The sequence below is a fragment of the Vitis vinifera genome, chromosome 5 (genome assembly GCF_030704535.1).
Source record: "Vitis vinifera cultivar Pinot Noir 40024 chromosome 5, ASM3070453v1".
Lineage (NCBI taxonomy): Eukaryota > Viridiplantae > Streptophyta > Magnoliopsida > Vitales > Vitaceae > Vitis > Vitis vinifera.
Window position 1 is genome coordinate 17113100 of NC_081809.1, and position 24456 is coordinate 17137555.

Below are 24456 nucleotides of genomic sequence, written 5' to 3' on the forward strand. Positions count from 1 at the left end.
TTTGGGAATTTGTAATTGTTGAAGAGGATCTTGACCCTTACTCTCACATTCCCTTTGGATGTAAATATATAATTTATTGAACTATAAAAAGAAACAAATGGTTCCTAAAGGATGGGCATATCCTTCAAGGCAAAGCGAAGACAGGAACTACAAACAAAAGTTTTCATGCAACCCAAAAATATGTGTTGAAAACATCAGACTTGCTAGAGAGGAACCAATGACCTACATAAGCTCTTAAGGTTGGGAAGTCGCTAATAAAAATGTCTAGCAATTGAGCTCATCCATTGGTGAATTGACATGCAAAGTGAAGAAATGGTGTTTGTTTTATAGATAACATAGTTGTGCATATTATATTTGTTGGTTTTGTCTTCCAATAATGAATTCTTAGGACAAAAATTTTGAACAAATATGGCATCTCTTGTTTTCACTGTTTGGTGTGTCATGGGTGCTTCCCTCATTGGTAATAGAGAGACTCTTTTAAGTTGGCATGGGTCTTTCATAAGTAGGAAAGGGGAAAAGGTGTGTTGGGCCACTTTTCTATGCCTTTTCTAGACAGTTTGGAAGGAAAGGAACAATAGGGCATCCGATAACAAAGAGTATTCTGTGCAAGGGATTAAACATTATTTTCTTTGTAATATTTGGGTGTGGTCCAAATTGTTTATAGCTCTTGTCCCTTCTATTATAAATTTTGTGGATTGGATGAGGTCTTCTTGAGGGGGTGCCCTTTTCTGTTGTCCCTCTTTGTTTTTTGATGGCACTTTTAGGCATCCATTGTAGACTCCCTATGTACTTTGAGGTGCTTTTTTGGTGTTACTCTTTATAATATTCGCTTTCTTTATCCATCAGAAAAAAAGAGCAAAAACTATATATGTCATATGATATCTCCTTTTCGGTTTACAAGGGGTGGAGCTGTTACCGCATGTGTGCGTATTGTGTTGTTTGCTGTTTATTTTTTCCTTTTATGGTACCTTTCCTTATCACCTATCTCTCTGTTTTTTATGTGCTCAGCTTGCATAAATATATACTTTTTATATTGTTGTACTTGTCATTAGTTTGTATTTACTTCTAATTATAGAGGGGTGGTGGAACAAGATTCTTCTAGCTGCTACCAAATAGCTGTTAGAAGGCTCTGTGGAGTTGTACTTGAGCCTCTGTCTGTGGACTGATAACATTATTGATCACTGGAATGGGACAGGTGTTAGAAAGATCATGTTGGAAGCTGTCAAAAAGCCATTACTTATGAGAAAATCAGGTGTCTGTGCTTTGTTTTATTATGCTATGAGAGGAACTTCATCCAGGTTTCATTCAAGAGCAGAGAAAGTATTGCGGTTATTGATGGATAGTTCCATTGTTGGAATTGGTGATGAGTTCACACAAGGCAAGCAATCTCTCAAAAAGGCTTATATATTTTATTTTATTATTATTATTTTTTAACAGTGAGGGATCATTTAGGTGCTATGCTGCACAATTATAACAATTTTAAATGTGTTTCACAATTTGAAAAGTTTAAAATGTATTAGTTTGACAATTTAAGGCTTGTAGTCTGGGTTTGTGGGTTTCGAAGCTCAAGAAGCCTAAATAGTGAATGCATTAGGGTTAAGTTTCACACTTCGTATTTTAAATAAAATTTCAATTTGAAAATGGGAAACATTTTGAAGGATGTTTCTAATGCAATGAATAAAATGATGTATGTTAGTTGTACACCTTAAACTTCAAAACCACAAAAACAATAATTAGTTGTTATATTGAGAAAAATATTGCTCTTGATAGAGTGAGGGCTAGAAAATGGCAGATTTGCCTCAGCTTAAACTGGTGAGGAGTGATAAAAAGCGAGGATGCTGGTTAACTTTCATTATATAATGAACATAGAAACCACTTTCTATGTGTTCAAGTTGTATTGGAATTTTTATTATCAAATGCTAAACTTAGTCACATCTGGTGTGGCTATTTTATTATCTAAAAACTCTTAATGATTGCTAAAGAGCATTATTGTGTGTTCAGTTAAGACACCCAAACACTTTACGAAAGAAAACTTTTAAGGCCTAAAAGCACTTTGAATAAAGCTGTGGATGTATTGTATCTGTGGAAGAGCTTACAGAAAAAGGTCTCAGAATTTAGTTTAATTTAACTTTTTTGTTATTAAATTTACCCATTCTTTACCCTAGTCTTTTCAAAGAACTACTTTACTTGAACTTATAGTTATACTGAACACGATTTTAGGATCAGGACTTAATATTGAGGAGATTATAAGCTTTATCACTGCCCATTAGAAAGGCAGATGGTTGAGAAATCGATGATTGACAGTTAAAAGCGATCTTCAATATATAAGACTGGTCCAAGATGAGTACATAGACCTTTTCAAGAGGATAGGATTAGAGAAACATCTTCCAAATGGATGAGATAGAGCCTTGGACCCTGGTGGGTTGACAATGACATTTTACCAAAACTATCATATCATCTTAAAGGAGCAAAAAACCAAGGTTCCAATAGGGTAACACCCAAAGGGGGGTGCATGGATGTATTTCAAAGATTTTAGTATAAGATTTGAGATTTTTGATAGGAAACGACAAAGAAATATATTGAAAGAATTAAGAAGTACAAAAAAAGGATGAGGAATTCTCCCACAAAAGCAAACAGAATTCTCCCACAAAAGCAAACTAAACAGTTTGTAGTTCCAATGGGGTGTCTAGCTAAGACAGTTTGTTTGTTGTTGTTACCTTTTAGCTTGTTGTTTAGTATAAGAGTTGAGATTTTTAATCCAATTAAATCTTTAAGAATTATTTAATCCTTTTTAACTCAATTAAAAACTGTAAGAAATTAGGAATGATTAATGGCAAACTTATGATAAAAAAAATAAATTAATGGTAAACTAACACACACAAGAGACAAAAGGTTTTTTATGTGGAAAACTCTCACACTACTTGTGAAGATAAAAAACCACGGGGTCTAAGACCTTAGATAAAAATTCCACTATACGAAATTGTAATACACAATTTTACCTAGCATACTGTCACAGGATGCTTCAAATGACCCTCCCCCATGGGCTTATATAGGAGGAGGGAAGCTTCTGGAGACTCCTGGAGCCATCTACACTAAGCCATTGGTGGGAAGAGTGTGGAAGGTTCTAGAAATGCCTAGAGATGTCCACACATCTCTACACTATGGTGGAAGGCATGGGAGGAGTCCAAGGCTTTCTAGAGACTTCTAGGAATCTCTTATATATTCTTGTACATAGGGTTGTACATAGAATAGGGTAGGATGTTCTAGAATATTCTTGATTTGTAAGGAACCCTCCAAGGTTCTAGAGAGTTCCCTTGGTGCCTATAAATAGGTGAGGGCCTCATTTGGCTAAGGCACCACCCAAATCACTTCCTAACCAAGCAAGTGAGCTTCCAAGCACTTGTAAAAGATTTCTTTGAATAATAAAGAGCTTCCATTCTTTAAGGAGTTGCCTACTAAGCTTCATAAGCTTTCAAGTCGCGAGTGTCTTAGCCGAGCAAGCTAAGCGTTGGGGATCAAGGCTGACTTAGCAAGATCAAGCATCTTGACTTGCCTAAGTGCCGCACGAGCTTAGTAAACAACTAAGTCCGTGACAATACGCTACCAAAGAATTGCTTTCCAACACCTATATCATGATTTACGTCCGTGACGCAGCACTTCGAGTGCTCCAATGAATTTGCCTCAGCCTTTGAGGGGATGTAAGTCTCTTCAACAACCTAGAGTTCATTGAAAGAACCTTTGAGAGCCTTTGGAAATGGTAAGGTAAGTTAGGGTTTTTCTTGAATAAAAACATCTGATCCTAAAACACATTTAGGTAGGGTATATATAGGTCCAAAAACCTATGAGGTTCGGAAACAAAATTTTCTTAAAAAATAAAATCTCAACTTTCCAAAAATTAATTAAGACATTTTAACTCAATTTTAAAACTTTTGATCCAACCCTACCTTGTCAAAAAAACTAACTTGCCTTTACTCAAACCTTTTCAGACTTACCTGAGACAGTCCAGTTGATTAGATGACAACCTTGAATCTTCAATGGAGAATAAGTCACCGTCTAAAAAGATCCTATTCCAGAATGAAAAGGAACAAAATTATCAACGACAAAAACAAAACATAATGCCCTAACAAGGAGAATTTAGTTTGTGTTTTTAGGGAATTTTACAATAGTAGAATAATCAAATAGGGTACAAACTCAATTTCCATTGCACTTGTCCAAAAGAATTCTATTAATCTTAAGGTTAAAGATTTTAGGCCTATAGGTTTGGTTTATAGCCTTTGTAAGATAAGTGTGAAGGTTCTTTATAGACACCTTCATGAGACATTCTTCATGATATACTGATGATAAATGAAGTAATTGATAGGAGATGAGAATTAAGGGAGGAAAGAGAAGAGAGTAGGGGTTTTAGAATTAGCAATTGTCCATTATTAATAAGGTTCTTCTAGGAAAATGGTGTTGGATATTTGCGATTGAGAGGGAGTTCTTTTGGAAACGGGTAATTTTAGGAAAATATTGAAGGCAAAGGGGGGTTGCTGCTCTAAATGAGTGAGGGAAGGGTTCTAGGTGGGTGTGTAGAAGACAATTAGAAGTGGGTGGAAGACCTTTAATGGTAAAATCGACTTCAAGATGGGCTATAAGAGGAGGGTGGAATTTTGGAAAGATAGATGGTGTAGTGACGTATCCTTAAAGGTGGCTTTTTAGGATAGCCATTGTCAAAGATGCATGAGTGGCTGAGATGTGGAAGCATGATGGGAAGGGGATTTGTTGGAACCATAGGTTGGCAAGATATATTCATGATTTAGAGTTAGAGTGGATGAAAACCTTTTTTAGGAGGTTGTAAGTGCAGGCTATTAGTAGGGATATAGAGGTGGTTTGGCTGAACACGAAGAGTGACATTTTCTATATTAAGTCTCTCTATTCTTCTTTATCATGCAAAAGATGGATATGTTCCTTTATAGTCTTGTTTGAAATTCTTGGGTACCATCGAGGGTTACTTTTTTCGCATGGGAAGTTATGTGGGGTAGGATACTAAAATTAGATCAACTCAAAAGGAGATGATGAAGCATATTGAACAAATTCTATCTATGCAAAGGAGAAAGAACAGTTGGTGGAGAAAGTGGATCCGAAGATCTCTTCATTTATTAAATTTATAGTGCTTATTAATGTGAGTGCAAAGATTAGTTAGACACCTTTTATGTTACACGGGCTTGGGTGCAAATTCTAGGTGTTATATGTCTAGGTGTCAAATTCTTTGCATCCCAAAATCTTAGGACACATGGACTCAACTAAAAAGGATCTCAATTGTTGGTGCGGGTAATTGATTATGACATTAATTATCACATGTTTTTTTATTTTAATTGAATGTTTAAACATTATTGGAAATTTTCTACTTATCTTTAGATTTTTAATATATTAATTCTAGTACTTATTTTTTACTATATTAATTATTATATTTATCTTTAAATTTTGTATGTTATTAATTATCATATATATTTTTATTTTAACTATTAAACATTATTGAATTTTTTTTAAATTGTAAATGTGAAACATATTTATGATAATTTTTTTATTTTAATAGGATTGTGAGAGAAGCTTTAAGAAACTAAATGGGAACATATTTATTATTTATCATAAATGTTGAGAACTTTAAGGAAAATATATAGTGGATTAAATATGTAGTTGTTTTTGATTGAACCTTTATTAGGTGAAAATTTCAAAAAATTTATGTTTTAATTATTTACATTGAAGCTAATTTATTTTTAAATTTTATGAATTAAGTTTTATTATCTTAACATTGCTATAGTTCAACTTAACCATAATTTTTGTGTAAATATATTTTTTGAATCTTGTTATTTGAAGTTGATAAAATTAAATTGAATTTAATGTATTTTTTCAAAAGAACATAGATAATTATTATGATTTTAAAAAATTAGAAATAGATAAAAGTCAAATAACTTATATTGATGTTATTTAAAAAGAAAAAAAATTAAGAAATTTAAAAAAAATAAAATAAAGAAAAGGATAAAGTTGTATTCATTGCAATCCAAGTGTGTTAGACATGGATCTCACACCCGCACCCATGTCATATCGTGTTGGCACGAGTATTTTGGTTGAAATGAAGTATACATGTATCACATGACACCTTAAAAGGACTTTGCAAGGTTAACCCTTATTGTAAAGAGAGTTGATTGATCATATTTTTTTACATTGTCCAATAACTTTAGGGCTGTGACACAATCTATTCAGATAAGAAAAGATGGATTGAGCTCAACCTATGAGTAAATGCGAAATGGTGATCACTTTGTTTAGGGAGCTCTAAGCTCTAATAGAGCCCTTTAGCAGACCGCTTCACATTGCTTTGGGTTGTGTGACAAGAGAGACATGCTCGGATCTTTGAGGATAGGTGGAGGATGCTAGAGATGTGGGATCTACTTCACTTCTATTCCTCTTTTTGGGCCTCTTGTATTGATGCTTTTAATCACATTTCTTTCAATGCCATCCAATATGTAGATCAAAAGGGTTTGGTCAACAATGAGAGGAGCTTAGTCTAGTTTTGAGAAGATGATGTCTATGTACAACAATTTTATGTGGTCTAACCTATTTTGTATAGTTTGGAGTTCAATTATATTTTGAAAAGTTTTTGCATTTATGGGAAGGATTGCTCATCCTTCTCATAAACGTTTTATTCATACTTAATACATCTTTGTTTTTTAGGGAAAAAAAAGACTTTTCAAGGTAGTTGTTTATTACCCTTTTTCTTTTGGTTGTCATAGATAAGGCTAGAATGTGACCTTTTTTTTCCCCCTTTTCAACAAAGGAACAATGTTTACTTATCAAAAAAAAAAAAAGGAACAATGTTTAGATAACCTTAGACTTTTTCAAGCTTTTCAGGGTTGTGCTTGGCTCTAAGATCAACATTGAAAAACTGTAGCTGCTACTGGTATCAATCGCTTAAACTGCATAGACAGATTAGTTGCCTTTATGGGATATAGACAGGGTTGTGACTCCTTGTTTAACTAGGTCTGCCCCTTGAAGGGAACCCTGGGGCGTCTCACTTCTGGGTTCTAGTGGTGAAGGTCTCCCAATGTCTAGATGGTTAGAAGAAAGCCTCTCTGTCACTTGGATGCAGGATCACTGTAATTCAAGTGTGTCTGGCATATGTCTTAACCTACTGTATGTCTGTTTAAAATTCCCATTAGAGTCTTGTATCAAGAAATTCAAAGAGTTCTTTTAGTTGGAGTTAGGTGTTGGTTGGAGAAGCCACCTTGTTTGATGGGACCACATTAGCAGGGCCACGTCCATGGGAAATTATAGGTTGAGGTGGATTTCTTTGAGGAATATTAGTTCTCGCTGGGTAATGCTTGTGGTAATTCCTTAGAGAGTAAACTCTTTATGGAATAAGGTGATTAAGAATATGTGCAATTTGCATGATAATGGGTGGGTGCTACCATCTTTGTTAGGAACTCACTTTGATGCCCTTGGAAAGTTACAACCCAAGCTTATCTTGACCTTATTTCTTGTTGGTGATGGTTCCTCTGTTCTTCTTTAGGGGGATCTGTAGTGGGGAGATCAGCCTTAATCTGGCTTCCCTTGTCTTTATTGCCTTCCTAGGATGAAAGGTCTCCTTCTTGTGAAAATCTACTCCTTTCTGTGTGACTCTCCATCTTGGAATGTTGATCTTTTGTTGAAGTCATTTAAATAAAGAAATTGAAGATCTGTAAGCCCTTTTGTTGTTTTTGCCCAGTGTTCCTTTCCACAGGCCATCTGGATGAGAAAGGTGTTTGACCTTGGTTTCCAATGCCATTCTCTCTTAAATATTTCTTCCTAGTCCTTTCTGAATTGACTCTCCTTCTTTTGCTCAAGGCAAGTTCTTCTGGACATCTAGAACTCCTGAAGATCTGGACACTTTCTTGGTCGATGACTAATAAAGAGGAACATACTAATAATATGCTATAACTTAGGAGACCCCAAAAAAGGATATTATCCCAAATTGGTATGTTCTATTTCTCTCCTCAATTGTCCTTTTGCTTTGGAGGTGTGGCATAACATCTTTCCTCCCAAATGAGTAGTTGACTACGAATGATGGACGTATGTATTAATCTGGTTACTGTTTTTGGGGTTTAACTGTAAGTTACAGTGCTAAATGTTCACAGGTAGTTTTGGAAATTGATTTTACAGGATTATATTGACTGTAAAGCTTATATTCCATGGAGATTTTTTTTTTTTGATAAGTAAACGTATAGAGAAAAAAATATTAGAATAAAGGGTGCCTTAAGGCTGACCCAAAGCATACGGGGTTATACAAGAGTCGTCAAAAAGCAAGAACAAAAAGAAGAGGGGATACAAAAAATCATCAGCCCTCAACTAGAACCCAACCAATCAAAAAAGCTGATTAAAGGAAGAGGTCCTTCATCTACAATCGACTTAGTCCAAACCCAAAAATTATATACAAAAGAACTTTTCATTCTATGAATCGAAAGCTCCTTATTTTCAAAAGCAATTCTATTTCTTTCCTTCCAAATCGCCCAAAAAAGACATAAAGGGGCTGCTATCCACACCTTACTATGCTTCTTGCCCATATTGATACCATGCCAAACAAGAAGGGTATCTTTAACTGAATAAGGAAGGACCCACATTACGCCAAAAAGAGCAAACAATAACTCCGATAAAACTCTTGCCTTGGTGCAATGAATTAGAATATGATCAATAGACTCTTCTTCTGCACAACAAAGGAAGCATCTATTAGCTAAAGTCCACCCCCTCTTTTTAAGATGATCCAAAGTTAACACATTACTCCAAGAGGCTTCCCAAGCAAAAAAACCCACTTTAGTAGGAACACAAGGCTCCAAATGATGCTATTAGGAAACTGAACAACACTTCTTGAATCTAGAGCACTATAAAGAGATTTGATAGAGAAAATCCTGTCCTTAGTCTCTTTCCACAACACTCTATCTTCCAAATTAGGATTAAGTCTCCTTCCTTGTATTGTCACAAGTAACCTCTTTGCCTCCTCCACCTCCCAATCATTGAAAGGCCTAGAGAACCTAGGGCTCCAAACCCCTTCCTCTTTTGATGAGTTCCACAACTTTACTAACCAAGCCTCTTTTGAAGCCGTTAAGGCATACAAAGAGGGGAAAGATTCACAAAGAGCAAAGTTCCCACACCATTTATCTTTCCAAAATTTCACTCTTCTGCCATCCCCCACAGAAAATACAACTTTGTTTTGCAAAAGAGACCCTTCCTTCATGATTTCCTTCCAAAATCCTGCGCCAAACCCCTTCCTCACCGCCCTAGTACACTACCCCCATTCTTCCTTCCCAAACTTCCTACTAATAACATGCTTCCAAAGAGTCTCCCTTTCATTCGCAAAGCGCCAATTCCACTTACATAAGAAGGCCCTATTAAGAGTAGAAAGACGTCTAACTCTCAAACCACCCTTCCTTTTTTCCTAACAGACGGTATCCCACTTTACAAGACGAGACTTCCTCTCCAAAGCTCCCCTTCCTCACAAAAAAATCCCTTTGAATTTGTTCTAATCTTAATCTAACCACTCTTGGAATACACAATAAAGACATCAAATAGATGGGTATACTAGACAAAGTACTGCGAATCAGAGTGATTCTCCCTCCTTTAGAGATACATTGCCTCTTCTACATGGCAAGCCTTTTCCGAAATATCTCCTCCACCCCATCCCAAGTAGCCACGAACTTGTGTTGTGCACCCAAAGGAAGCCCTAAGTAAGAAGTTGGAAGCCTCCTCACTTTACAACCAAACTCAAGAGCTGAAGCCTCCAGATTCTCTACTCTCCCTACCGACAAAATTTCACTCTTATCCAAATTGATTCTCATACTTGAGATGGCTTCAAACTACATCAACAACTAGCTTAAATAAGCCATCTAATCTTGGGAAGCCTCACAAAAGACCAACGCATCGTCAGTGAACAACAAATGAGAGACCAAAACCCCATCTCCACTTCTTCTCTTTATCCTGTAGCCTGATAGATTACCCCCCTTTCACTACTCTAAAGATGAGCCTACAAAGAGCCTCCATCTCGATCACAAATAAGTAAAGAGAAAGGGGATCTTCCTGACGCAGTCCCCTTGAACTGTTGAAGAATTCCGTCGAAGTGCTATTTATCAAAACAGAAAACATTGTAGTGGAAATGCACTTGGAAATCCAACCAGTCTACTTCTCCCCAAAACCCATTCTTTGCATCACTAAAAACAAAAAATTCTAGTTTAAGTGATTATACGCCTTCTCTATATCCAACTTGCACAACACCCAACTCTCATTCCGTTTCAGCAAAGAATCTATTGCCTCGTTGGCAATTAGAGTAGTGTCAAGAATTTGTGTTCCCTCAATGAAAGCGTTTTGAGCTGAAGACACCACCTTGCCCACTACCTTCTTAAGCCTATTAGCTAACACTTTTGCCAATAGTTTGTACAAGCCTCCCACCAAACTAATCGGTTTGAAATCTCTAAGGTCCTCCACGCCCACTTTTTTTGGGATTAAAACCAAAAAAGTAGAATTCAAACTCCTTACAAATCTTCCCTGCTCATGGAACTCTTTAAAGAAAATCATAACCTCATCTTTCACAAAATCCTAGCAGAACTGTCAGAAACCTAGAGAGAAACCATCTGGACCGAGAACCTTATCCCCATTCAAATCTGAGAGAGCGGAAAAAACCTAATCCACTATAAAAACCTCCTCCAATCTAGCAGCTTCCTCAACATCAATTCTATAAAAATCCAATCCATATAGAGATGGGCGCCAATCACTAGGATCTACCAAAAGGTTCTGGAGAGCACTAACCATGCCCCCCTTAATTTCCTGCTCTTCTGTTAGCCAAATTCCATTCAATTTGATCTTAGACATACAATTTCTTCTTCTATGGGAATTAGCCATCCTATGGAAGAAGCCCGTATTTTTGTCACCTTCCCTCAACCACACTTTTCTTGATTTTTGTCTCCAAGAAATCTCCTCCATAAGAGCCCATTTCTTAAAATCCTCTTTTGCTTCCTTTCTAGCTTCCAACTCCTCCATCGATAAAGAACGCAACTTCTCCTTAGAGTCTCAGAAAGCCACTATGTCTAGAGCCAAACTCTTATTCACCCCCACCTTCCCAAAAACATCCTTGTTCCAAGTCTTTAAAATGGCCTTCAAAGCCTTTAATTTCTCTGCAAGGATAAAGCTAAAGGATCCGCTGAAACTGAAACCTTGCCACCACCCTTTAAAATGGCCTTCATGGCCTTCATATTCCATGGAGAATAATTCTAGTTTAATGGTTAATCTGCCTTTATCAGGTGATTAGTTTTGGGGGATTCCTGAATTGTCATGATCATATTCTTATTTGGCCTGTCTAAGGTTCTCCAAGTCCTTATTTACTCTTTTGTTGGTTCTTAGTAGTACGGGTAGATATGTTCATGTTATATGTGGACCTTCATATGTCTGCTTATGATTTTGGGACTTAATTGAATTCTCTGTCTCTTTTCTTTTCCTCTGCCTCTCTCACAGGTTCAGACAGTGTTGCTGAAGTCATAATTACCGTCTTTCAAAGATTATGTGAGGAGCTGGAGTCCAAGGAACTGAATTTGTTATGGGATTGCTTCTATGAGGATATAACTGAATGTGTAACTAATGGATGCTCCATGCATCTGACACGCCTGTTGTTTCTGCTTGTTTCTACTCTTCAAATTGATAATGGTCTTAAGATATCTGGTAACTTATAAAATTGTTTCATAAGCGTGCTTTTTTTTTTTTTTTTTTTTGGGTTGGATTATTGTTTCAGCTATGTTTGTGCTTCTCTTGTTGCTAAGGACATGACCTGTTAAATTTTTGTGCAGATTACCAACCAATGCTTGAACTTGTGAGGTTGCTTGTGCGAACGTTTATCATACCTTCTAATATTGTGGTGGCAGAGGACCATTTGTCTGAAATTGTTGATAAGGTTCTGCAGTTAATGCTTTGCATTCTTGATGGACTTCATATTTCTAATGATATGTCAACTATCTCTAGCCTTTCGTCGCAATGGGCACCTGCATTTGAATTAAGGAACCCAAGGTATCACCTTTGCTGAAATTGTTTTGGTTTTATTTTGTTTTCAAGCAACTATCCAATTTCTTATTTTAACATACTCTGTCTTGGATTTCAGTTTGCTAAATTTTATTAAATCACTGCTTTCCAAGGACCCTTACATGGTATATACCTTCAGAATTAATATTTTAAGGTAATACTGTCATTATTATTTCTTGTTTTTTGTAGTTTGTTGCCTGTCCACATATTGTTAATTTTTGGTTTTTTTGATCAGGAATGACTTCATATTGTTAACATTTTGTCCTTGTATTTTCAGCGCAATGAATTCTTTAATAGAAACTTCACCAGAAGAAGTTATATTTCTGATGCTGATGTTCAATGAGAGATTGCAAGTGGATATGCAAAGCTCTAGTTTCTTAGTTGAGGCATCAGAAGAGGGAGTTTCAAGGATCTGCAGTTTCTTGCAGGAGGCCCTATTGTATTGGACTGGGGTGATAAATAATATAGTGCATAAGGATCTATCATCTGTTCCATCTTGTGAGGTGAAATTACCTATGCTGTGGGGAATCATTGGTTGCTGTTCTCATATGTTAGGTATCCAAGCAGACCCTTCCTTGTTAATGGGTTTGGTAGATGCTCTTGATCAACTTCTGATGATTGAAGCAGGTATGTTATCTTCACGGACAATATACTGTTTATCATGGCTTTGCCTGGAACCTGTGCATTTTGTTGGTTCATCATGAGAATTAGTTCAGATTGCGGACTTCTGACTCTGATCATAGATTTGAATCTCTTGATTCATACAAGCATGGAAGTCCTTATTCTGACTCCAATCATTTTTTTTCAGCCATATGAATGAATTTGATAGTACCAATTGGTTATAACAAGCTAATTGAGTGGTATCTTCTTTAGAGGGATTGCATAGCTTCTGGATTTATTTGTGATCACTCACAAGTGATTAACATGAAATTGCTTCAGACAATGTTGCAGGTTTTCCTAAAAGCACTTGGCAAAGCTTAATGGGTGCGGCTTTAGGTTCTTTTCATAAATTAGGTTCTTTTAAAAAATCTGGAGTTGAAGAAACAAACAAATTTTTGCATCTTGCCAAACGATACAGATCATCTTCCCAAGTATTATTTTCTGTGGCTGAGTTGTTGGATTCCATGCATGGGTAAGTTGATTTATCTCAATATTGATATAGTTTAAAACCTTTTTTTTGTTTACTTAATTATGTCTATTGTAGTGCTTCTTAAATTTTGGACCATGGTTTAAAATATTCAGTGGTTTTTTTTTTTTCCTTTTAAAAAGGCCTTTATGACCTTTTCTTTGTGCTTTTGATCACCTTTTCTCATCATATTAATGGCAGGTCTACAATCCAAGAAAACAATGGTCATATGAAATTTCATCCAGAGCTCAAAGCAGAGAAGGCTGTGGATGCATTTGACATGTTTTCTGAGAATTTGAGCCACCCAGACAAGGGTATTCGTGTTTCAACTCTGAGAATATTGTGTCACTATGAACCTCTGAATGGTGAATCAAATGTTCAGCCTGTTGAGAAGAAAATGCAAACTGAAGTTTCTCCTACTTCTTATGCGGAAATACAGCGCAATAATGTGTGTAGTTCTATTCCCATTTCTGCTATTATTATTTTGGAATATTTGGGCCACAAGTCAAAATATTTCTTACTTTGTAAAAATAACCTTCATATTTTATACGTTGTAAATATGTCCTCAAATAGGCAAAAATACAGCTTATGTTATTTTGCACCAAGTGTTTTGATGTGAAATGGGTATAAACAAGTTTGGTGAAGGGTATTGTGAACAAAAGATTTTTCTTCTTGTTTTAAAAAGGTGAGGGTTATTTTTCCAAAATGGGAATTATTTTGGCCCTTTTAGTCAAATATCCCTATTATTTTCTGTGTTCTTATTAGTTCATGACTTTGTTCCAAATTTCAGGTTCTTCACATCCTCTTTTCCATTGAAGATACTCCTCTTTCAATTTCTACCAGCAGGAAAGTTATTCTATCCATCTCTAAAATACAGATGGACCTCTCTGCTGCTAGGATTTGTGAAGCTTATATACCAGTTCTTTTGAACGGGATTATTGGCATTTTCCACAACCGATTTAGTTATTTATGGGATCCAGCAATTGAGTGCCTCTCAGTGCTGATTAGCAAACATGTTGGACTTGTATGGGACAGACTTGTTTCTTATCTTGAGCAATGCCAATCTGTATTTTTAACAACTCATGATCTATCAGAAGGGATTAACATTGAAGTCTGCGGCAAGACAAGTGGTATGTGCTAACTTGATGTTTTCTATTTGCAGGGCTTTTCACTTTTCATGTGTGTTTAACCTTAGAGGGATGCTTGTCTTGATGCTTTTTGTGTTTTATGGTGCACGGTTGTGGATTTGTGTTGGGCAAAGGAGGGCACATGTCCCCCTAAACCTCTAGGCCACTAAAGATTTAGGGAGCAAAAGGTCCCTCTCATTATTGGACAATGGACTTGAGCCCTTGTACTGCATCTCTCAATCTGGAAAAGATTCAAAATTTACCACTGTGGTACAGATAATCACATTGTTGATGTTCTGATGATAATCTTAGCCTGAAAGGTTCTAACCAGAAAATGACCATATTCCCATGCTGGAAATATCTCTAACAAAAGCATACTTCTTCCCAATAAAGAGCTGCACTTGTACCACTTTTCCGATTTCTCTCAGTATTTTGTTTTTTTGTTTATAAACCTTTTTTAGTATTATTTGTGATTGTATTTTGGTATTCTTATATAAAAATTTTGTTAAAATTTCTTATTAAAATTTATTGGTGAAATTATAATTTCCCAAAATTTTTCATAGGTCTTTGGGGTATAAAAAAAATATTGGAATTACTATGATTTGATTTGAATTTCATAGCCCCCTGATAAACTTTCTGGCTCTGTCACCGATGGTGCATGTTCTTAGGTTCATTTTGTGTTTTCTTTTCTTTTCTTTTTTTGTTTTTAAATTAAAATAAGCAACTAGTGCATTATTGATCCTTATTGGTATTTCTATTGATCCATTGGGAGTCTAATATTTAGTCTGGATTTGATTTTCAGAACTTGTTGAACGTTTCAATTTGTTTGTGAATCCTGCATCAGATAGCACACCATGTGCAACAGTATTATCCTTGTTGCTCCGGTGCTTACAAAAAATTCCAGTTGTCGTAGAATCTCGTTCCCGAAAAATTATACCTTCATTTTTGAAATTTTTGGGCTATGCTAATGATGATATCATGAGGTAATCAATTTCTGTGCTTGTTCCTTTAATTGGATATTTGTCTTTTTTCCATTTAATCTTGTGCAGAAGTCCTTTCAAAGTCTCTCTTTTAAAACTGTAAATATCATTTCTTTTTTGATTGCAGTGTGGGATCGTTCCATACACATGCTTGTAAAGGCAAAGAATGGAAGGGAGTCCTTAAAGAATGGTTGAACTTATTGAGAGTGATGCGGAACCCCAAGTCTTTTTATCGAAGTCAATTTCTTAAAGATGTTCTTCAAAATAGGTTGGCATTATTATTATTATTACTCCTATTATTTTATCATAAACAAGCATTTTATTACAATAGTTTAAGTAAATATAAAGAAGGATGAGAAATCCTTCCCCAAATGACAACCACTACATGATTCTGATAAAAAGTGAGAAACAACTATCTACTCTATATATTGTTGGAAATGCATATCTAAAGATCTTTACAGGTACAAGCTCAAATGCTTTGGGTGGGGGGTTTAGAAAATCCCCTACAAAAGAAATCAACTGAATGGCTCCCTGTTTTGCTAACATATCTACCATATGGTTAGCTGCCCAAGGAATCCAGCAAGATGAACACCCCAACACTAGGGTAATATAAAAAAATTTAGCATAGCCATCCATCAAACCTCTGTGATCGTCTCTCCTTAGGACTACTGCAAAATCCCTGTCTACTAGAAGGTTGGATAAACCCTCAGCTTTAGCTAGTTTTAGGCCTTCTAACAACACTATTATCTCCACCTCGATGGTTGTAACCACATTATTAGAGAATGCTCTCATTAATGTTCCATAATGATCCGTAAGTGTTCCTCCAATTCCCAATTGTCCTGGATTACCCGAAGAACATCCATCAAAATTCAACTTGATGCTGCCAATAGATAAGGCATCCATGTAGGGAGTATCTCTTCAAACAACCTAGTAGATCTGCTTACTGGGTTCCAGTTTAGCAGTGATAGGTTGGCATTATTTTAGGTGTTACATTTTTTGTAATTCTTCCACTACTTTTCCTTTGTATTCAAGTGTTTCAGTTAAAAGATTGAACTTCAACATAGCAATTTCTCTGAAACTGCTTCAATTTCATTTGGGTGTTTTTACCAGGCTTCTCGATGAAAATGATGCTGAAATACAAATGCAAGTTCTTGATTGCCTGTTATTTTGGAAAGATAATTTCTTACTACCATATGATCAGCATCTGAAAAACCTGATCAGTTCAAAAAATTTGAGAGAGGAACTCACAACATGGAGTTTATCCAGAGAATCTAATCTTGTTGAAGAGCAGCACAGAACTTGTCTTGTGCCTGTAGTTATTCGATTATTGGTACCAAAAGTCAGAAAATTGAAAACTCTCGCCTCCCGCAAGGTATACTTTATTTGAATTAAATTTTTTCTGAGGGTAAAACATTGATATTAGTATTGTGGGGTTTTCCACTTTCTGTTTTTGGTTATAACATCCTAAATAGGCTAAATTAGTCTTCATGATTTATCCTGTTTTTGTCAGCACACGAGTGTACATCACCGAAAAGCAGTTCTGGCTTTTATAGCTCAACTTGATGTCAATGAGCTGGCTCTTTTTTTTGCGATGCTACTAAAGCCATTGCTGTCTATATCAAAGGGAAGTGATACTACTGCTGACTGGTTTTGGAGTTCACATGAAAATTACATGAATGACTTTCAAGCATTCAATGTCCTAAAGTTTTTCACTGTGGATAACATAAATTCCCTTTCTTGGAAGAAGAGATACGGTTTTTTGCATGTTATTGAAGATGTTCTTGAAGTTTTTGATGAATTCCATGTTATACCTTTTCTTGATCTGTTAATGGGTTGTGTTGTACGAGTGTTGGGGAGCTGCACATCAAGTCTTGAAAGTGCAAAGAGCTGTGGATATTCTCTGGTGGAAAATTATTCTAATGTCAACCTCAATGTACCTGAGAAAGATGGTGTAGTGGCAAATCCAATCATGGTAACATTTTTATCATGCTGAAAATGATGAACAGATATAGTAAAGAATTCTACTATCAAAGTTGATTATTACTGCCTTATCTAACCAATAATTTTGTTACTGGCCTCCTTTAATGCCAAAAGGAAGAGAACTAAGCTATTTCTTACAATTATTTGTTAGGCCAGTTGAAATCATCGAACCCGTCAGTCATGTTTAAAGAATTGTGCTTTTTTCTTTCCAGAGCAAGTCTGGTTCATTACCACCTTCCTTTTACAATGTGTTTTCTTGGGTTTATTGGCATGTGCAGTGATTTGTTTTTTTTTTTTGAATAAAAGTATTATTAAACTGGAAGTAAATAAATATTTGTACATATTTTGTTAAAGTTATAAATCATTTTCCATCTGTAGCTCTGAATAGCAGTTGAAAGTGAGGGAGCTTTCTAACCATAAATATCCTCTGAACCTTGGTTTAGGTGGTAAAAGGGTGGATGAGGTTGGGTTGGTATAGGGTTTGAATCTCTTGATGTTCCTGTTTGTCTAGCAAAATGGCTTTCTGACCACGACTCTGGATTTTCTGCAGACTAGCACTGCTGTGAAGCAGTTGAAGGATTTGAGGGCTTTGACCTTGAAGATCATTTCTCTTGCCCTTAATAAGTATGAGGATCATGATTTTGGTTATGAGTTCTGGGACCTATTCTTTACATCAGTGAAGCCTTTGGTTGATGGTTTCAAGCAGGAGGGTTCTAGTAGTGAGAAACCAAGTTCACTGTTCTCTTGCTTTGTTGCTATGAGTAGAAGCCACAATCTTGTATCATTATTGTACAGGGAAAAGAATCTTGTTGCTGATATATTTTCAATTTTAACTGTTACAACAGCATCTGAAGCTATTATATCTTGTGTTCTTAAGTTTATTGAGAACCTGTTGAACCTTGATAGCGAATTGGATGACGAAGACGTCACTATCAAAAAGGTTCTACTTCCGAACATTGAGACTCTTATCTGCAGTTTGCATTGTCTTTTCCAAAGTTGTAATGCAACAAAAAGGTAAGAATTGTGCCCTTTGAATAATTTGGTTACATATTGGTGTCTACATTGTACTTTTTGTTTATTTATTTATTTTGTCAAATGTTGTGAAATATCAATTTTAATACATATTGATGATTGGATCTGCTAACGTTATACTCCTATTCTGAGATAGGAGTAGGGTCTCTATGCAGCTTATTAATGGAATCATAGATTTAGTGTATGCATCTGATCTTTACTTCATGATATGTAGGAAAAATTATTAATTCTATATACATTTAATTTCTTACATCTTATGATATGTGCACATGATTTAGGTTGGATTTTTTTATTAAAAGGAACATGGACTGCATTTTAAGCAATTTGTTGTGTGCAATAAGTAAAGAGGAGAAATCTGTTACTGATAAATATTCCACATTATCATTGTGGAAAGTGCAAATAAGATGGAAAAAGAAAAATGCTAAATTAAGCTTGGGTTGTATAGTTCCAGAATGAATACGATCATCTAGCCAATATCTGACGTTAATTTCAGCCATGGTAGGTAGATGTTTTAGTTATCCCACAAAATGAACATGTCTCCAGGACCAATAACTGATATTTCCCCCTCAATCTACTCGTCAGCCACCCAAAGACCACCAACTTCCCTCAGGCCTTTCAAAGTTGGAGGAATCTTTCTCTATGACAAAATCTTCACCCATCAGTTTGCAAAAGCTAGAACACTAAACTTCCTATAACTATCCTTTCTAGATTGCTCAAATAGCAGCTATTGAATTTAAGCTTCAAAAGACAAAGGGCAGCTTTATAACACAACAGACCTAGGAACCTAAGGGAGAGAGATTGGATGTTAAAATGAAAAGAATCCTGTTTCATATGGAGCTCCTTATCCTCTTTTCTGTAGATAGGTTTCTTTTTGTTCTGTGGTGCATGAAGGTGAGTTCCAAATGCTTCATGCCATCTTCTTCCTTTCTTTCCTCTCCACCTTCCCCCCTTATTACACACATGAGGGCATGAATGAAAGAACATCAGGGTTTGCAAGGAAAGACCAAAACACAGAAAGGTAAATATAAAGAGGCATAAATAGGAGGTGGACTTGCCCTTGAGGCCTAGCTCAGGTGGTAAAGGGATGGGGAAGGTTTGTGGGAGGTTCCAGGTGCAAGTCCCAATGGGGACAAAAATTTAACTATCAAAAAGAAAAAAAAAAAAAAAAGAAAAAGAAATAGATAGGAGGTGGACTTTTAGGCCTTTAGGCCAACTCCAACTTATGAATGAAATCTGAAAAGGACAAGCGCCCCTCTCCTATGGAATCCCTAGACTACAAAAATAAAGATTGAAGACAAAAGCTTTTCCCATCAAAAAATTGATAGCTCCATCCGCTAAAAGATTCTCTGATTCCACTTCTTCCAGATGCACTGAAAACCAGCACAAGGGCACACTTCACTGATCTTTCATGCTCCTTTTCCCCACAAAACACACTTCCCAATTGGCTAAGAAATGCAGCACAGGATGAGGCAATGCACATGACATACCAAAGAAAGAGGGTGAAGTCCAAGGAGAGCTAGCCACCTCATAATGAAGGGGAATATGATTGGTCAACTCCTGACCAGGCATGCATATGCAACTCCAATTCACTAGAATCCGGACCCTCTCAACTAATCTATTCTAGGAATCTTTACTCATACGCTACTAAGTCAAAAAGATAGCTTTCGGTGAAAGTCTTCCTGCCTTGTAATTTCATTTACTCCTTTCAGATTCACTTTGACTGCAGAAATTGAGCCTTGGTAAATAAGGGAGCTCTAAAGCATATTGGTCTAATGTAGCTTTGGCAATTTCCATCCCAGCTCAGGTGGCCCTTAGGCCTCACTGCACCTGTGTGAAACCTAAGTTAACTTAGTTCCTTTGAAATGTCCCATGGACAGCAGGAAGGAGAATATATTTGTGGGGGAGGGGGTGGGGGGTTGGAGGCGCTTTATTATTTCAACACTATACATGAGATAATTTGGTGACTCCCAACTACTAAGATATGATTTAGCACTTTAGCATTCCTACAAGACTCAAGTTCCTTATCATGTGGTCACCTCCATACCTTTTTTATAGCCAAGCTACGACTCTCCTCCTCAGGGGACAATGAAGACCATGAAACGGGTTGTACAACCAATGTCCTGGGTAGGTGATTTTTTCTGTCATAGGAAGAATTGGATCCATGCAAATGAAGCTGAATATTTAAAAAAAAAAAAAAAACCAGAAACCCAATAGATCTTTTCTGTTAATTGAAAAGAACAAGGACAAGACATCCTTCCACAATGTACAAGTTTAGATCAAGACAAGGGAATGGAATCTTTTACAAGTTAGATGGTATTACTACCCACTTTATGGTGATCCTATTTCTTTAGTCATTCTGCTGTAGGGCAAACCTAAGATGCAGAAGCATTAATATTAGAAAAATAGTACTATGTGAAAGTGTCTAGAGTGCAAGAAACAAGGTTAGTTATTGTTGCATGTACAAATCAAGTGAATTTTTAACCATTTTCCTTTTCATTCTTGATTAATTGGGATTTGTGGGGGTTTTTTCCCCATCTTTTTTGTGCACTTTTAGATTACTTTGATTCTTTTTGAGATTGATGAGAGAGTGCTTGCAAACTGGAATGAAAAGTTCCTTAGAAGGCATATGAAAATGTAGCGTGCAGACCCATTATGCCTGGGTTGTTGCTGTTGGAAACATAAAAGGAGAATATTGGATGGAATTGATGTTTCTGAAAGGATATATGCTTGGGAGCATTCATTCTTGGAATTCTGCCAATAATATGGGTTGTCTGAGGTGCTAGGGTATAGGGGTTGTGCAGTAAGATGAATATTAGCAGCTCTTGGTGCTATGTATTCTTCAGTAGAAAAGAAAGATCTCTTTGAAGATCTTGAATGTGAAGCCTTCTGGGAGGGAGGCTTAGGGTGTGTGATCCACAAATGGACAGGTACCATTAGTAGATTAAGTTTTCCTAGAGATAGATGATTCATCTGATAATTTTAGTCATTCTATCGGTCAACAATTGATGGGTACCATAAGTAGATTAAGTTTACCTAGAGAGAGATGATTCATCGGATAATTTTAGTCATTCTATCGGTGACAGCTTTGGGATGATGGAAAAGACTTTTGATTGGTCAGGCTCACCAAATCTGAATGAACTTGATTTTCATTCCCTTAACCACTTAAATGTCATGGTCCTGAGCTTATTATTTTATATTGATATGGACAGATTGTACTTGGAAAGTGTAGAATGATGTATATAAATTGTGATTGGGTAATGGTTGAATTGTCTTCAGGTGGATGTGACTGTTTAACTTCCTTTTGGGATTTAGTTTAGATGAAATAGTCTTGGCTTAGCTTTATTATTATTTTTTTGTTTAATATAAAGCCGTGTAAGCTTTCATTCTCTCTTATTAGAAATAAGCCATATTCTCCTTTCTAACAGAAAAACTCTTTTCCTATGGTTTGATTTTTATAATGAAGAAAACAAAATTCCTCTTGTTTCAACATGTATGTCTTGTTTTGAAAGAGTAACATTCTTTTTCTGTTGAATTACTTGTAAGGTTAATAAAAAGAATATGGAATTGTAATCATGTATCCTTTTCTTGCAGTCTGACTTTAACTTTTATGATTATGAAATAGATTCACTGTTTTAGGAGTCATAAAGCAAATTTTTTGTGCCTTGGATTTTTTTAGCAAATTTTCAGTAGTATTCATTCTTTGGATTTTTCATACCTTAGGTAGACTACTCTTAAGTGTCAATATCCATTGTTTTGTGGCTCACTTCAAAAAGGTTTTTAGTAAGTCCTTACAAGTGCTGAAACAATTTAGTTTTCTATTCTCAGTGATATATCTTGTGCATACGGAATTATGATCTTGTGGTTGAATGAACTCTCTTTGTGGCTAACCTTTCTTGATGGTAATAGGAAATTGGTCAAATATCCTGGAGAAACAGAGCTTAGAATTTTCAAATTGTTGTCAAAATATATAAAGGATCCATTGCAAGCAAGGAAATTCATTGATAACTTGCTCCCCTTTTTAGGAAAGAAAGCTCAGAATTCTGGTAAGACAATGGCTCATCAATTTCTATCTTGGTACTTGTTGTATAAGCATTTGTTATGTCCATGAAAACCTGTTTTTTTTTCTTACAGATGCATGTGTGGAAGCTTTGCAAGTTATTCGAGATATTATACCAGTTTCAGGGAGTGAAACTTCTCCAAAAATTTTGAATGCTGTTTCTCCTCTTCTAATTTCTGCTGGACTGGATATGCGTTTGGCTATTTGTGATCTTCTTGGTGTTCTTGCTGAAACCGACCCTTCGGTACTCTCTGTGGTAATAATTTTTGTTTTTGTTTCTTTAATTATTTTATTATACTTTTAATTCTTCATTTCTGTATTCCACTGGTATGCATTTCTTTGATTTTTAAACTCAGCAATTGTAGCTGTCTTCATAGTCCTTCTTGTTAATGCAGGCAAAACTCATTAGTGAATTGAATGCGACCTCTGTTATGGAAATGGGTGGCCTGGATTATGACACCATAGTTCATGCTTATGAAAAGATGAGCATGGAGTTCTTTTATACTATCCCAGAGAATCAGGCACTGGTCATTTTGTCGCATTGTGTATATGATATGTCATCCAATGAACTGATCTTAAGGCACAGTGCATATAGGTTACTGGTTTCTTTTGTTGAATTCTCCATCCAAATTCTTAGACTTGAAGTGAAGAGTGGCCATGAAATGCCTGAAGCAATGGTAACATCCATAGCTGATGGTTGTTGGACTGAAGCATGCATTCAGCGCATGATAAACAAATTCCTTTTGAAGCATATGGCAGATGCAATGGGCAAGGAAACTTCTGTTCAGAAGGTATATTGTTTCTTTTGCCTGTGATTAGTACTTATTAATTTGAATTACAAAAGAGCTGTGTTTTTGTGTGCATGAATTTACTCCTGAACAAAATATTAGAATGCAGTCTATTTATTTATCAATCGAATGGGAATGTCCATATATTAGTTCAATACAGCTATTGTTTTTTTTATTTTTTTCCCCCATTTTTTTTATGTGTGTGTGTGTGTGGGTGGGTGTGTGGGTTGGTGTTGTGAAAGAATAGGAATATTCATGTTGCTGATACAGAGAGAGGTTGCATAAAATTGTTTCTTAATAATATTTTAGTTCAATACAACTTTCTTTTTTCTTGGAGTAGTAGTGTCCATATAGCTGATACAGATAAAGAAATTGCAGCCTGCCACAAGTTGTTCGGTATAAGACTTTTTTTGAGTTGAGTTGAAAATTGATATAAAGAGTATTACTAAGTACTGAAAGTTTATTGGAATTTTAACTATTATTCTTTCATGAGTTTCAAATTTTATGGTGGATCTGGCTTCTTGGTAACTTTTTAACCAGCTTTTTCAAAGATAGATCATCCTTCTTGTATTTATCAATTGATTGATGAATGAAGATGGTTTGTTTCTGGTAGTAAAAAAGCTTCAAATTTTATGACTAATTAATATTGGCATGGTTTTAAAAAATGGCTGGGTCTGTCCTCAGGAATGGATTGATTTACTAAGAGAAATGGTGTTGAAGCTTCCAGAGGTGCCAAACCTTCACTCCTTCAAGATTTTGTGCAGTGATGACCCAGAAGTAGATTTTTTCAATAATATTCTTCACTTACAGGTGAGTTTCTCTTATCATTTCCTCATGGGGCTCCATATGTTAATGTGTATATCGTTCCCTGGGTAAACATTCAATTCATAGTGTTAGGATGCAACATTGTGGACTTCAATATTTAAATATTTTCTTTTTACAAATAGTTACACATCATTTCATCTGAAGTATTTTTCCTCGCTGTAAAAATCCCTCCTGAGTGGTGTCTGATGTTTTTCTCCATGACAAGATGCAAGTTGACTGCTGTAGTTTCCCTGTCATATTTTTGCTATCATCCTGCCATATTCATGTAACAAATAAAATTTCCATGATATGTTTCTTTGAGATGGATGGAACCTAAAGAATAATTACGAGAAGGTGCTCTTTGTTTCCTCTCATGTGTTCACATTCCTTCTTGCAGAAGCATAGGAGATCAAGGGCATTATCACGCTTCAGGAATGCCATCAATGTAGAGGGTCTTCCAGAGGTATTATTTCTTTTGCCGTTCCCTTATTGT

The 24456-nt window shown here is 35.9% G+C and overlaps 1 protein-coding gene across 1 annotated transcript in view; it reads left to right on the forward strand.

The window, feature by feature from the left end:
* The window catches only part of LOC100255444 (uncharacterized), a 71596-nt gene that overhangs the window by 29625 nt on the left and 17515 nt on the right, over window positions 1-24456 (forward strand). The window contains exons 8-25 of the mRNA XM_010652025.3: window positions 1196-1378; window positions 11512-11715; window positions 11841-12057; window positions 12149-12223; window positions 12347-12696; window positions 13009-13201; window positions 13397-13643; window positions 13986-14325; window positions 15125-15305; window positions 15430-15570; window positions 16413-16674; window positions 16813-17274; window positions 17833-18296; window positions 22221-22357; window positions 22446-22627; window positions 22767-23162; window positions 23844-23969; window positions 24361-24426. Coding sequence (XP_010650327.1) covers window positions 1196-1378; window positions 11512-11715; window positions 11841-12057; window positions 12149-12223; window positions 12347-12696; window positions 13009-13201; window positions 13397-13643; window positions 13986-14325; window positions 15125-15305; window positions 15430-15570; window positions 16413-16674; window positions 16813-17274; window positions 17833-18296; window positions 22221-22357; window positions 22446-22627; window positions 22767-23162; window positions 23844-23969; window positions 24361-24426 — 4226 coding nt within the window. The remainder of the gene's footprint in view (window positions 1-1195; window positions 1379-11511; window positions 11716-11840; window positions 12058-12148; window positions 12224-12346; window positions 12697-13008; window positions 13202-13396; window positions 13644-13985; window positions 14326-15124; window positions 15306-15429; window positions 15571-16412; window positions 16675-16812; window positions 17275-17832; window positions 18297-22220; window positions 22358-22445; window positions 22628-22766; window positions 23163-23843; window positions 23970-24360; window positions 24427-24456) is intronic.